The following is a 15,088-nucleotide window of genomic DNA, read 5'->3' as shown; positions in this document are numbered from 1 at the left end:
GAAGTTAATTACCTCAGGAACCACAACCTGCGTGGAAGCACCTGCTTTTAATTGACTTTGCATCCCTAATTTACTCAAGTGTTCCCATTATTTTGGCAGTTCCCTGTATCTGCCTATAGATAATACAGGATGCTTTGTGATTGCAACAGATGTCAGTGTATTCTACAAGATGCACATATTAAAAGCAATACGCAGAAGCTTCCCTCTCTGTCCCTCCCAGTGGTACCTTTTGGGCACACTGATTCAATGGCGATGTCCAGTATGCAATGAATCCCGATTTCTTTCTCTGCTACTAAAAACGTGATGTAACCTTGACCTGAAATTACTGGATGGGTATTGAGAAAGCACAATGGTAGAAACTCCATCCATCCTATCAGAATGTTAAGTTGAGCCATTATTAGCTGTCTGATCATAGGATCAGTTTTGCCTTTTAAGTCATTATGAAAAAGATTACATGGGCAGAGGGAACCGAATCCTAGACCAGTACTACTACTTCCAGATGCTTGACAGATGTGGTCCCAGGTTTTAGACTGGAAAAGACATGAGGTTGAAGTTTGAGGTACTTACCCCCATGATCTTGCTCCTCTGCTCCACGTCCTCCCACATTGAGTGGACGATGTAGCGGCACATGTACTTCCCCTCACGGCCTTCTTGCCTAATCCTCACCAGACAAATCCTACAGGGGAGAACAGAGTTAACACCTTATCAGACAGGGACGGACAGCCTCTTACCCTAAAGGGCCAATACCCAACTTGAGATACACTATACAGTGTATTCGGAAAGTATTCAGACCCCTTCTCCACAATTTATTAAATCAATGATATTCCTCAATCTACAAACAATACCACAATGACAAAGCGAAGACAGTTTTTTTGAAAATTCTAGCCAAAAAAATAAATACATTAATACCTTATTTACATAAGTATTCAGACACTTTGCTATGAGATTCGAAATTGAGCTCAGGTACATCCGGTTTCCATTAACCATCCTTGAGATGTTATTGACAAATTGATCGGAGTCCACCTGTGGTATATTCAATTGATTGGACATTATTTGGAAATGCACACCTGTCTATATAAGGTCCCACAGTTGACAGTGCATGTCAGAGCAAAAACCAAGCCTTGAGATCTAAGGAATTGACTGAGACAGGATTGTGTCGAGGCACAGATCTGGGGAAGGGTACCAAAACATTTCTGCAGCATTGAAGGTCCCCAAGAACACAGTGACCTCCATCATTCTTAAATGCAAGAAGTTTGGAACCACAAAGACTCTTCCTAGAGCTGGCCGCCCAGCCAAACTAAGCAATCGGGAGAGAAGGGTCAGGGAGGTGACTAAGAACCTGATGGTCACTGACAGAGCTCCAGAGTTCCTCTGTGGAGATGGGAGAACCTTCTAGAAGGACAGCCATCTCTGCAGCACTCCACCAATCAGGCCTTTATGGTAGAGTGGCCAGATGGAAGGCACATGACAGCCTACCAAAAGGCACCTATAGGACTCAGACCATGAGAAACAAGATTCTCTGGTTTGATGAAACCAAGATTGAACTCTTTGGCCTGAATGCCAAGCGCCAAGTCTGGAGGAAACCTGGCGCTATCCCTATGGTGAAGCATGGTGGTGGCATCAACATGCTGTGGGGATGTTTTTCAGCAGCAGGGACCGAGAGACAAGTCAAGATCGAGGGAAACATGAACGGAGCAAAGTAGAGAGAGATCCTTGATGAAAACCTGCTCCAGAGCTCTCAGGACCTCAGACTGGGGTGAAGGTTCACCTTACAACAAGACAACAACCCTAAGCACACAGCCAAGACAACGCAGGAGTGGCTTCGCGACAAGTCTTTGAATGTCCTTGAGTGGCCCAGCCAGAGCCCGGACTTGAACCCGATCGAACGTCTCTGGAGAGACCTGAAAATAGCTGTGCAGCATCGTTCCCCATCCAACCTGACAGAGCTTGCGTGGATCTGCAGAGAAGAACGGGAGAAAGTTCCCAAATACAGGAGTACCAAGCTTGTAGTGTCATAACCAAGGCTGTAATCGCTGCCAAAGGTGCTTCAACAAAGTACTGAGTAAAGAGTCTGAATACACACGTATGAGATATTTCAGTTACATGTTTTAAACATTTGCAAAAATGTCTAAAAACCTGTTCTTGCCTTTTCACTATGGGGTATTGTGTAGATTGATGAGGGGGAAAAAACAATTTCATCCATTTTAGAATAAGGCTGTAACGTAACAAAATGTGGAAAAATTCAAGGGGTCTGAATACTTTGAGTGCACCGTAAATACACAAAAGTATGTGGACCCCCCTTCAAATTAGTGGATTTGGATAGTCCAGCCACACCCGTCGCTGACAGGGGTATAAAAATCGAGCACACATCCATGCAATCTCCATAGACAAACATTGGCAGGAGAATGGCCTTACAGAAGAGCTCAGTGATTTTCAACGTGGCACCATCATAGGATGCCACCTCACTTCCTCAAATCTCTCCCCTATTAATTTCTCCCCTGCTAGAGACGCCCCGTTCTACTCAGCCGTGAAGTGGTACGCCACACAAGCTCACAGAATGGGACAGCCAAGTGCCGAAGTGCGTAGCACATAAAAATCGTCTGTCAGCTGCAACACTCACTACCGAGCTCCAAACTGCATCTAGAAGCAAAGTCAGCATTAGAACTATTAGTCGGGAGCTTCATGAGATGGGTTTCCATGGCCAACAAGCCTAAGATCACAATACGCAATGCCAAGCGTTGGCTGGTGGTGTAAAGTTCGCCACCATTGGACACTGGAACGTGTTCTCTGGAGTGATGAATCAAACTTCCCGACCTGGCAGTCGGACGGACAAAGGAGTTGGCGGATGCCAGGAGAAAGCTACAGGCCCCCAACGCATAGTGTCAACTGTAACGTTTGGTGGAGGAGGAATAATGGTCTGGGGCTGTTTTTCATGGTTCGGGCTAGACCCCTTCTTTCCAGTGAAGGGAAATCTTAACACTAGAGCATATAATAACATTCTAGACGATTCTGTGGTTCCAACTTTGTGGCAACAGTTTGGGGAAGGCCCTTTCCTGCACAAAGCGAGGTCCATACAGAAATGGTTTGTCAAGATCAGCATGGAAGAACTTGACTGGCCTGCACAGAGCCCTGACCTCATTCAAACATCTTTTGAATGAAATGGAACGCAGACTGCGAGCCAGGCCTAATCACCCAACTTCACTAATGCTTGTGGCTGAATGGAAACAAGTCCCTGCAGCAATGTTCCAACACCTAGTGGAAAGCCTTCCAAGAAGAGTGGGGGCTGTTATAGCAGCAGAGGAGGAACAATCTCCATATTAATGCCCATGCTTTTTGAATGAGCAGGTGTCCACATACTTTTGGTCATGTATTGTACATGACCATACCTAGGAAATCCTTTGACATCAATGCATGATTTATTTATGTTCAAGTCACACATGCTTGTATCAAGTTACTGTAACAATGCTACTTGTAAGTGGTTCATGTTGATTCTGCTGTGTTGGGATCACACATAACCCTTTTCTTAATGGGCTTTATTCTGACTAGTACTGTGCAATTTCTATTATATCTGATATTATTATATTATATCTGGTATCTGATTAAGTCAATAGAACTGAATCGGTGGTTGTTCTACATTTTCACTCACTGGTTCTTGGATCCAAATGCAAATAACCTAAACCTGTGTGAGTATGAATCCGCATTCGTGTGCATTATTCCCACGACATGACACCATTTTCATAGCGTGAAGATTGTTTAGCCTCATGCGCACAGCAGTTTTGATTGAGTCCAGGCCTGGCTTTTGGAGCTTATGTCATCCCGCATGCCAAAGTCAACAGAATTAGTGGCAGGAAAGTAGCTTTGACAGGAAGTCAGAGGAGTGGTGGGCATGTTTGATGAAGAGGTTCGTGGCAGCGCAATTTATCACCCAACTCTGATGAGCTCATGCATGCATACCTTTCTTTCCCAGGTCTGGATCAAATACCAAGGCATGTGTTAACTCAAGGCATGTAACCTGAACTACCTGGGGCTTGAGAGTACAGATGCAAAAAGGGTGGTGAGGTTAGGTTATTCTAAAATAAGAGTATATGGAAGACACCCAGTTAGATTTTTCTCTTGGAAAATCATGGCAAGATTTACCTCTAAACAATTCTTATCCAAATAGAAACATACCTAAACAATTAAGCCCTTACCACTGCACTCTATACAGACAGGGAGCTTGGTCAGGGCCCTGGCGGAGTGGTACCAGGAAAATAACCTCTCCCTCAACGTCAACAAAACGAAGGCGCTGATCGTGGACTTCAGGAAACAGCAGAGGGAGCATGCCTTTATGGGAGAACGCCGCTATCCACGTCGACGGGATCGCAGTGGAGTAGGTGGAAAGCTTCAAGTTCTTCAGTGTACACATCACTGACAATCTGAAATCATCCACACTGACAGTGTGGTGAAGCGCAACAGCGGCTCTTCAACATCAGAAGGCTAAAGAAATTTGGCTTGGCACCTAAAACCCTCAGAAACTTTTACAGATGCACAATTGAGAGCACCCCCACAACCGCAGGGCTCTCCAGAGGTGGTGTGGTCTGCACAACGCATCACCGGGGGCACACTGCCTGCCCTGCAGGACATCTACAGCACCCGATGTCACAGGAAGGCCAAAAAGATCAACCACCTGAGCCACGGCCTATTCACTCCGCTACCATCCAAAAGGCGAGGTCAGTACAGGTGCATCAAAGGTGAGACCGAAAGACTGAAAAACAGCTTCCATCTCAAGGCCATCAGACTGTTAAAATAGTCATCGCTAGCTGGCTACCAAATCAAGTTTATTTTATATAGCCCTTCGTACATCAGCTAATATCTCGAAGTGCTGTACAGAAACCCAGCCTAAAACCCCAAACAGCAAGCAATGCAGGTGTAGAAGCACGGTGACTAGGAAAAACTCCCTAGAAAGGCCAAAACCTAGGAAGAAACCTAGAGAGAGGAACCAGGCTATGAGGAGATTATAAGATTATAACAGAACATGGTCAAGATGTTCAAAAATGACGAGCATGGTCAAATAATAATCAGGAGTAAATGTCAGTTGGCTTTTCATAGCCGATTATTAAGAGTATCTCTACCGCTCCTGCGGTCTCTAGAGAGTTGAAAACAGCATGTCTGGGACAGGTAGCACGTCCGGTGGACAGGTCAGGGTTCCATAGCCGCAGGCAGAACAGTTGAAACTGGAACAGCAGCAAGGCCAGGTGGACTGGGGACAAGCCACCCTGCACCTTAGGCTGCTGCCCTATATACATGGAATCACTGGCCACTTAAATAATGGAACACTAGTCACATTAATAATGTTTACATACTGCTTTACTCATTTGATATGTATTTTATGAAAAGCCACTGCGACATTGCTCGTCCTAATATTTATATGGTTCTTAATTCCATTCTTTTACTTTTAGAAGTGTGTATTGTTGTGAATTGTTAGATACTCCTCCACTGTTGGAGCTAGGAACACAAGCATTTCGCTACACTTACACGTATTTAGCAGATGTAATTGCATGTGACAAATACAATTTTATTTGATTTAGACGTCATGCCTAGAATGTCTCCTATGTCAAATCCTTTTATCAGAAAATACAAAATCTTAACACCAATTGAAAGTCTAGATTTGACTTCCAAGGAATAGCAGATGGGAGACAAAAGAACAGCCAAACTGAAAGACAGAATTGAGGTCGAAGTATAAAATAAAGGCTTCGTCATGGGAACTTGTTGTTCCCAAAAGGGTTTCAAATTTAACAGAGGGTGGTAAAAGCTAAGTAAACCTGGCCTGAGGAGGGCCCGTAGAGGGGGTGTAACAGAGGTACTTGCCAGACATGGAGCTGTGCCACCAGGAACCAGGAGTTGAGCGTGTCGGGGAGGGAGCATTCTGTGGACGGAGAGATCAGAGGGTCAGCCAAGACCGGCTTACATTCCATCCCCCCCACCCGCTAAAGAAAACAGCCTAAAAAGTGTCACATTAATCTTTCAGGTTGCCAATGAAAGGGTCCCTTTACGGCACTTGGATGGAGGAATCTCAGAGCGATTCCTCCATAATCGCTCTCCGTCTTGTTGATGTGAAGTTACTCTGGGTCGATAAGCCCAAGCAGCCCTTCCCTCCCTCCATCCATGGGACTGGTAAGGTCCACACGGCCATTGTTCTCAAAGATATGGAAATGTACTCAAAGACTGGCACAACTACATCTCAGTCATAGATTACTAACCTGCCAATGACTTATGAAATCAATTGCTTATGTTCAATTAATTATCAACAAAGACCTGTTGGCATCTGGCTGGAATAATAGGCTACCTCAGGTGATGCACTCTATAGAAGGAATTAACTACATAGAAGGAATCTGAATATATACAGGTAAATACTTACTTTCAAAAAATTCATCATAGTTGATTCTCTCCACACAGCATGTGTACATGCGCAAGGCAGCAATCTTGATTTTCTGCAAAAACAGACCGTAGCAATAAGTTGATAAGACAACAAAGACCTAAAGAGTATCCCAAACCTTAACACTTTCCTTTTAACTTCTCCAAAATATAAACCAAAGTTCACACATAACAAAAGCAGAGGGCTTTGGCCCAGGGTGGGTGGTGGCATAAGAAGAGCGGATTGTGAATCATGGGTAAATCTCTCTCCGTCCGGGCATTCTGGGTAAGCTTGGCGCTGGCATGGGAGGCCCTCTGAGCACAGCCTCAGCTGCTGTGCACGCAAGTCAACGTTAATTTAGGAACTCTGCTGCTACCCACTCACAGCACAGCAGTGGCTATGGTTTGGAGTTGGTATGCCTTTGCATTCCCTAAGGCTTTTGACACCAAACCAATTTAAACCGTAAGACACGGTTCAGAGGAAGGCTTTTCAAGCTGATCTAAATGAAGCTACCTTGTGCTGTTCTAAGACCCTGTAGCAGTTGTGACAAAGGCCATGTGCAAATTGAGCGTTAGTGCAGACGAGGTAAATGACAGCTCTGATTTAAAAAAGGTGCAATCTGCAGTTGCTACATCATTTTCGGACTTATAAATTAATACTATATACCCATTGATTCTTGAAGAATATAAGTTATAAATGCCTCTCCAATGTTTGTAAACAAAGGCAATAAACACTAGATAGCCTCAAAACATTGTTAAAACCGTGGGTTGGAACCGAAGAGCCATACTGTTCTGGAACAGAAGCGTTATTTTAAAAGCATGAGTACCGGTTACTGACGTTCTTTTACGTTCCAGGCATTTATTTTTTATCTAGACCCACAAAAAAAACGCAACAATGTGTCTACGCAAAGGCCTTACACTGTCAATCAGAAACTTATTTCAGTGTCGGCCTGCAAGCTGGAAATCTTTGCCAGCGTGTGTGCGTATTTAGGCTACCTGCCCCTCCCAAGCCACTATACTGACGTTAAACTTGATTTTTAACTTGATTTTTTATTAGCTAGAGAGGAATGGTTTAACTTTTTCAACGCTAGTCAACGATACTATAGGCCTAGTTATCACATTTCACGTTGGATTTATTAACTACAAAAAAGGTAAGATGTGTTTTTAATTCTGGTGGCGCTCTGAACAAATAAGCTTATTAGCTAGCTAGCTAGCTAGCTAGCTAGCTAGCTAGCTCAAAGGACAGTCAAAGTTCGTCCATAGATGAAGCTCCTCCTAGGGTTCAGAACTTTATTTTGCTGGTCGGAACAGTGGAACACAAAAAAATAAGTGTTTCTGTTCAGAACCAAACGATTGAAAAATAAACTTGGGTTCCAGCCCCTGGTTAAAAATATAAAATGTTCATATCATGGCAGGTCAGTCTGTATCCATAGTTCTATGAATTTACATTTCTCCAGCCCCATCCCTCAGCGCTTCACCCCGAACAGGGGAGGGGAGGGCGCTTTCTTCTGGTTTCAACTGTTGATTACCACTTTAAAACACCATCCTCCGATACTCCCTACACACTTGTACAAATCTGACTGGATAAGATGGGTGTAATATGACAAAACTTCAGAGGGCAAGGTGGGGCTATTACCATATTGCTAAGGCTATACCTTACAGCTTTTCTGTCTTTGTAACATGGCCAGAAAAACATCTCAAGGACCCATTTAAAGTCTAGGGCCCAGCCCAGAGTTACCAACATTAGGAACCAGACCTAGCTTCTTCTTTTTTTTTTTTAACCTTTCACATACTTTGAGTGTTTGCTTTAGCCCCTGATGGCCGGTCTCGCCGGTTTCTATCGGTTCCATAGCAACAGGGAAGCTCAATCAAGCACAGCTAAAGTATTTATAACGATTTCAAATGGTAGGCTATTTGAACCCAGGTCTGGGCCCAACCCAAGAGAGGGTGGTTTTAGAATGCATTGTCACCCCTAACCCATAGGAGGTACTTGGGCTAGTCCACAGGGAAGATTCCTGGTTCACCACAGGGTTAATGCTCCCCTGTTGGGATTCATAGGCCTCATATCCCCCTGTAACCAGGATGGACATTTAAGTGCCAGTCCTGTCTTTAGAGATGGGAATATGTGCGTTCAATGTGACAGGCATTTGTTACACATTACCGTTTTAAAAAATCAGAACCAAATTAACGATAGGTCTAAAACAACGAGCGAGTTGGAAAAACTCCCATTTCGGCGACACACTTTTGGATGCATCTCGTGTGTACATGTTGGTTGAAATGCTATCCTTCACAAGTGAACCTCGATGCATTATTGAACATGACATCCTACGTATAGATTCAAGTGTGAGCTGATAAATCAGAGAGGTTACTTGCGAGAGACCTAAAGTAACGCTGTATGAAGAACTGCAGTGGATGGACATTTGAGTGGTTTGGTGAACGCTAGAGGCACTTACCCATTTGTTGTATTTGAGAGGTCCTGTGAAGCCCATGGCCTCGATGAGCTTGGTGAAGGCCCCCACCTCCTCTTCCATGGCCATCTGTGGGGTTTCTTTCACATTAAAGAGCTGGGAATGGAGGGACAAGAGGGAAGAGCCTTGACGCATGATATCAGCTTGAAAGGTAGCCCAGTAAGCCTACTACAGACACTGACTAGAGATGTGCGGATGAGCGCACATCAAAACCACAACTGTCCGCAATTTCAAAAGAACTGATCCGGCACCTGCCCGTCTTGATGTGATACAGTAAGGGACCTGCAACCTGTAAATTCAAAATGCATCTGATTAAATCTCTCAGAAAACGCATTTAAAATGTCAAACATGCAACAATAATGGCTTATTTTAGCATGTAGGCTAAGCATTAACAGCTAACCAGTGATAGGCTACTTTTTCCAACCTGCTAATAAACTCAACAAAAAAAGAAAGTCCTCACTGACAACTGTGCTTATTTTCAGCAAACTTAACATATGTAAATATTTGTATGAACATAAGATTCAACAACTGAAACAAACTGAACAAGTTCCACAGACATGTGACTAACAGAAATGGAATGATGTGTCCCTGAACAAAAGGGGGACGGTTAAAATAAAAAGTAACAGTCAATGCAGCTGGTGGCCACACCAGATACTAAGTACTCTAGCGCATCTCCTCATGGACTGCACCAGATTTGCCAGTTCTTACTGTGAGATGTTACCCCACTCTTCCACCTGCAAGTTCCCAGACATTTCTGGGGGGTGGGGGGGGGGGGGGGGTGACCCTAGCCCTCACCCTCCAATCCAACAGGTCCCAGACGTGCTCAATGGGATTGAGATCCGGGCTCGTCGCTGGCAGAACACTGACATTCCTGTCTTTCAGGAAATCACGGACAGACGAGTAGTATGGCTGGTGGCATTGTCGTGCTGGAGAGTCATGTCAGGATGAGCCTGCAGGAAGGGTATCACATGAGGGAGTATGCCTTCCCTGTAACGCACAGCGTTGAGATTGCCTGCAAAGAGAACAAGCTCAGTCCGATGATGCTGTGACACACCTCCCCAGACCATGACAAACCCTCCACCTCCAAATCGATCCCACTCCAGAGTACAGGCCTTGGTGTAACGCTCATTCCCTCGACAATACACGCAAATCCAACCATCACCCCTGGTGAGAGACAAAACCACGACTCGTCAGTGAAGAGCACTTTTTGCCAGTCCTGTCTGGTCCAGCGACAGTGGGTTAGTGCCCATAGGCGACATTGTTGCCAGTGATGTAAGGCAGGTCCTCACCAGACAACAGGCCTACAAGCCCTCAGTCCATCCTCTCTCAGCCTATTGCGGACAGTCTGAGCACTGATGGAGGGATTGTGCATTCCTGGTGTAACTCGGGCAGTTGTTGCCATCCTGTACCTGTCTTGCAGGTGTGATGTTCGGATGTACCGATCCTGTGCAGATGTTACACGTGGTCTGCCACTGTGAGGATGATCAGCTGTCCATCCTGTCTCCCTGTAGCGCTGTCTTAGGCATCTCACAATAAGGACATTGCAATTTATTTCCCTGGCCACATCTGCAGTCTTCATCCCTTCTTGCAGCATGTCTAAGGCACGTTCACGCAGATGAGCAGGGACCCTGGGCATCTTTCTTTTGGTGTTTTTCAGAGTCAGTAGAAAAGCCTCTTTAGTGTCCTAAGTTTTCAAAACTGTGACCTTAATGCCTACCGTCTGCAAGCTGTTAGTGTTTTAATGACCGTTCCACAGGTGCATGTTCATTATTTGTTTATGGTTCATTGAACAAGCATGGGAAACAGGGTTTATGGATTTCTACGAATTATCTTTGAAAGACAGGGTCCTGAAAAAGGGACGTTTAATTTTTTGCTGAGTTAAGCATTGAAAAAGTTAATCCATTCTTCTCTAGCTAATAAAAAAAAATCTCTCTTCTGAATCACACTTGTAATGTCAGTACAGTAGCCTATGCTTCGGAGGGAGGAGGGGCAGGTAGACTAAACACGTACACACACTGGCAAAGATCTCAGCTTGCAGCCAGACACTAGAATAAGTGAGTGGCAGAGAGGGCTTTGCGTGGAACATTATTGCGTCTTTTTGTGGGACTAGAACAAAAATGCCTGGAACGTAAAATAACATTAACCGGAACTGATGCTTTTAAAATAACATCCGTTTTAGTATAGTGTGGATCATTTTTGTTCCTAGTTCTGTTTCTGTTCTTTCAAAAATGTATTCATTAGTTCGGTTCCCTGAACCAGTTCCAATCCCTGGTTAAAACAGTGTACAGGTAGTGTGTATTTTGCGAAATAATTGATTGTGATACGCAAGTAGAGGGATTTATGTTTCTAGAACAGTAACGCAATTGAGAATCGATTCACGTTTTTAATGGAGTATTTGGCCGTTTTGCCTCCCAGAGCCAATTCTTCTTTTAAACAGAACATTAGGCTCCATTAGTCTCCTTTAGTTCAATATTGGGCTAACTTAGGCTTTGGCTAGACTGAAAATACGATCAGTGAAGGCACATTTGCTGTAGTTCCAACCTTGATGCGAGTCATGGTGGTTAGCACATACCTGTGAAGTGCTGTGAAGAGTCCGGCATTGTGTCTGGGACGAAGAGGTTGCGGCGAACAACCGGCAAGCAATTAAAGCTCTTCCAAGACAGGCCTCTTGCTCTAATGCCTAAAAGAATGACAGAATAAACATGGCATTAGGTAAAATCCAATAAAAAAGGTACTGAGATGAGAGTTAGGCCTACTTACCAACATATTTGGGAGTGGATGTACCATTCAATTATATACATTTTACAAAGAAAATAATATGTGCATGTGTCCATGGTAGGCTAAAAGTTCTCATAAAGCTTTTAAGTTTTGCTGAACTATCATAGCTACCTGCAGGGACGTCGCTAGACCCATTTTAGGGGGGCTTCAGGGGAGGCTGCTGCATGCACTGGTGACAGTTAGGTCTACTTGTATCTAGCATTTAACGTTAACTACTACTGCTGTGACTGCTAACTAACATTAAACTGACAGGACGGATTCATGCAGATAGGCTACGATGTGAATTTGTGGTAAGTTAGAACAGAGAGAGAGAATATTCACTACTATAGACTACTTCTGGTTGTCTCGAAAGAGCTAAGCTACCTGTATACCAATAACATTTTGTATTGCTGTCGTTGTGATCTTAGAAACCTGACTTGGCCCCTGGGTTTTGTGAAGTGTATACGAGTTAGTTAACTTACTGCGGACTGTTCTCAACTGCAGCAAAAAAAGATGAAGCAGCCTACCACGGCATATTGTGTAATCAAGTACATCTCTAGAAGTTTTACACAGAAAGGCAAGGAGATAAGAGTACAATTTAGGAAGAATATTGAAATATGTTAATGACACCCAAGTTCACCTGGGTTGGAGGTAATGCTAGCTGACATTGGCTAACGTTAGCTCTAGTTTTTCTTATGTTTTTGGAACATTCAATAGAGTAAGCCTACAATCTATTATTCATGTTCCAATCTGACAAGTGAGCGCAATTTGGTTGGCACTGGAGTTATTTTATTTGGCAACCAATACAGAAAATGTTGCGACTTGACAGTTAGCTAAGCTAGCTAGCTATAGCCTTCATGTGAGCAAGCCTTACATTACCTTGCCGAAGGTGACTCTGGATGCCGACGTATTTATTATGTTCCTCACAGCGGCCTGCAATGGTCGCCGATACATGACTCCGCCAAAAGTTACAATATTTAACCTACGTATTGAAACCAAGAAGCTGGAACCAGATTGTTTTTCAATTAAATCTTCACGTTTTGTAACACTGGCCCTCCTTCTTCTTTGGGATTTGGTTGGTGGATCGCATCCAACTTTTAGGTGCATACACTGCCACCTAATGTACTGGCGTGTGAGGCCCTTCACGGCCTACATGGGTAACTGCAACTTCGGGCACTTTGGGGTTGCAGGCTTTCATAAATAAAATGTATTGAAACACAATTTTACAAATATTATAATTGTCTTTGATTTGTCTAGAAGCAATATCTGATAATAGCTGTGATCGTACGATTCAGGTATGTATATATTTTAGTAAATTTTTCTCAGACACCCATAGACAAATGTCATTTCTGTCAAGGCATTAAACATCATCGTACAATTAATTTATAACACATTTCTTATACATGTGTACATGAACGTGTATTGAATATTATTTTAAGTGATTTTTAAGGTTTTCCTTATATTAACAACACAACGCCTGAATGTAGAAACTTGCCTTCATGACGACTGAAAACATTTATCATGAAAAATAAGATATTTCCACCCAACTTTTTTGTGAGATCATAATAACAACCATATAATGTCCTTATCTAAATGTAAATTATATACTAATTTACCTCAAAAATATCAGTGTGGTGGAAATGACCAGGTGTGGTGGAAATGACATCTATGTTAAAAAATATGAAAAAAATATTTTATTGCTGTCACGCCCATAGTTTGCGTTGTATGTTTCTATGTTTTGTTTGGTCAGGGTGTGATATGAGTGGGCATTCTATGTTGTATGTCTAGTTTGTCTGTTTCTATGTGTTTGGCCTGATATGGTTCTCAATCAGAGGCAGGTGTTAGTTGTTGTCTCTGATTGGGAGCCATATTTAGGTAGCCTGTTTTGTCTTTGTGGGTGATTGTTCCTGTATTGTTACCATACGGGACTTTGTTGGTTTTGTTCAATGTTTCTATTTGCTTTATTAAAGTATGGAAACTTACCACGCTACGCATTGGTCCTCCGATCCTTCCTACTACTCCTCCTCAGAAGAGGAGGAAGACGAGCGTTACAATTGCAAACATTTTGAACAACCATTTGTAAACATGTAATTGACATAAGACAAAGTAAGATTCCAAAAGTAACCGATGGGCAGAGCTCAAGGAAGTAGGCCAGTGTTTTTGAGAGATGGGCACAGATACTGTAGTAGAGGGGTCGTCTGCATAGAAGAGCTCAGTGAGCAAAGTGAAACTGTATCCTTTGTGGTATATCCAACACAGGTGTGGAGGGTCACCTGCTTATGAGAATCACCAAAGTGAACTGCCAGGATTTCTCTGGTGAATTTACACAGGTAGTTCTCTGCAAAGCAATTTGCACAATGATCTCTTTCCGCAGATTTTCTTTTAATTCTCTCAGTTTGGAGTATTTGTGTCGAATGGTGTACACGTGTTGACCCAACTTCTCGTTCAATCCTTCTGAGAAGTACTCCAGTAGAATATGCAGTTTGCCACACACACACATTTTATTTTACTGTACAGTGAACTTCACCATGTTTCCTTCTTCTCTCTCTCTCTCTTCTGGTTTTTCTCACAGCACAAAGACTCAATAAAGTTTGTGGTATTTTAGTTTGTCCTCTATGATCTGGAGGTTGGCGTGGGATTTGCAAAAGCGTGTGTCCCTATCCTGGACTGCTGGCTTGACAAAACAAAAAAAGGCTGCGTTTTGCAGAATTCATAGTAGACATTTCAATCTCTGAATATTCCCTCCTAAACTTCTGATAAAAGGTTCTGAATTGTGCCATTCAAGATGCGCTTCTGCTTTTTTATTTTTTTTCTCATTAGTGTATCCTTTTGCCCTCTATTGTTGTCATCACGTTCATATCATCTAGTGATATTCTCTTCTGTGGCTATGCTAATTCTGTTACACTGCTTTTTCCTGGAGTATTGAAGACTTGTTGGCCTGTATTGATTTGCCCTAATTACTTTTGCTGAAAATCCAAATTCTCTGTTTGCGGCTTTGACCAGGCAATACTTTCTCAGGATGTTGCCTCTGAACAATTTTGAAGCCACTTGTTTGTCCTTGGCACTGCACATTTTTAAAAAGCTTTTCAGCATTGATGGCATTTTGATACAATAAAATACTTCTCAAGTTCTTCAGAGTACCCTTCATTTGCTGTTTTGTCTTTGGGGAATCTTGTAATGACCGACGCTGGAGATGAGAAGCAGGTACGGGGAGTCAACATTTGTTCAGGAACAGACGGGTAACAAAACAGAAACAGCGTCAGCACACGGGTAAACAACGACAGACTACAATTAATACTTAAACAGGGAACAGAACGGAGAACCAGACAGATATTGAGGAGGTAATGACAGAGGTTATTGAGTCCAGGTGAGTCCAATAATCACTAATGCGCGTGACGGGGGGAAGCATGTGTGCATAATGATGGTAGCAGGAGTGCATAATGCTGGGGAGCCTGGCGCCTTCGAGTGCC

The 15,088-nt window shown here is 43.3% G+C and overlaps 1 protein-coding gene across 1 annotated transcript in view; it reads right to left on the bottom strand.

The window, feature by feature from the left end:
* Nucleotides 1-12,711, bottom strand: part of LOC129814793 (ubiquinol-cytochrome-c reductase complex assembly factor 1) — a 32,314-nt gene extending 19,603 nt beyond the window's left edge. Inside the window, exons 1-6 of the mRNA XM_055867823.1 lie at nucleotides 12,498-12,711; nucleotides 11,434-11,541; nucleotides 8,847-8,957; nucleotides 6,398-6,470; nucleotides 5,848-5,905; nucleotides 568-676 (exon numbers count right to left, since the gene is read on the bottom strand). Coding sequence (XP_055723798.1) covers nucleotides 568-676; nucleotides 5,848-5,905; nucleotides 6,398-6,470; nucleotides 8,847-8,957; nucleotides 11,434-11,541; nucleotides 12,498-12,572 — 534 coding nt within the window. The 5' untranslated portion in view covers nucleotides 12,573-12,711. The remainder of the gene's footprint in view (nucleotides 1-567; nucleotides 677-5,847; nucleotides 5,906-6,397; nucleotides 6,471-8,846; nucleotides 8,958-11,433; nucleotides 11,542-12,497) is intronic.
* Between the last annotated feature and the right edge of the window lie 2,377 nt (nucleotides 12,712-15,088).

The sequence above is a fragment of the Salvelinus fontinalis genome, chromosome 18, assembly GCF_029448725.1.
Source record: "Salvelinus fontinalis isolate EN_2023a chromosome 18, ASM2944872v1, whole genome shotgun sequence".
In the NCBI taxonomy this organism is placed as follows: domain Eukaryota; kingdom Metazoa; phylum Chordata; class Actinopteri; order Salmoniformes; family Salmonidae; genus Salvelinus; species Salvelinus fontinalis.
This window is presented reverse-complemented; position numbering and strand designations above follow the sequence as displayed.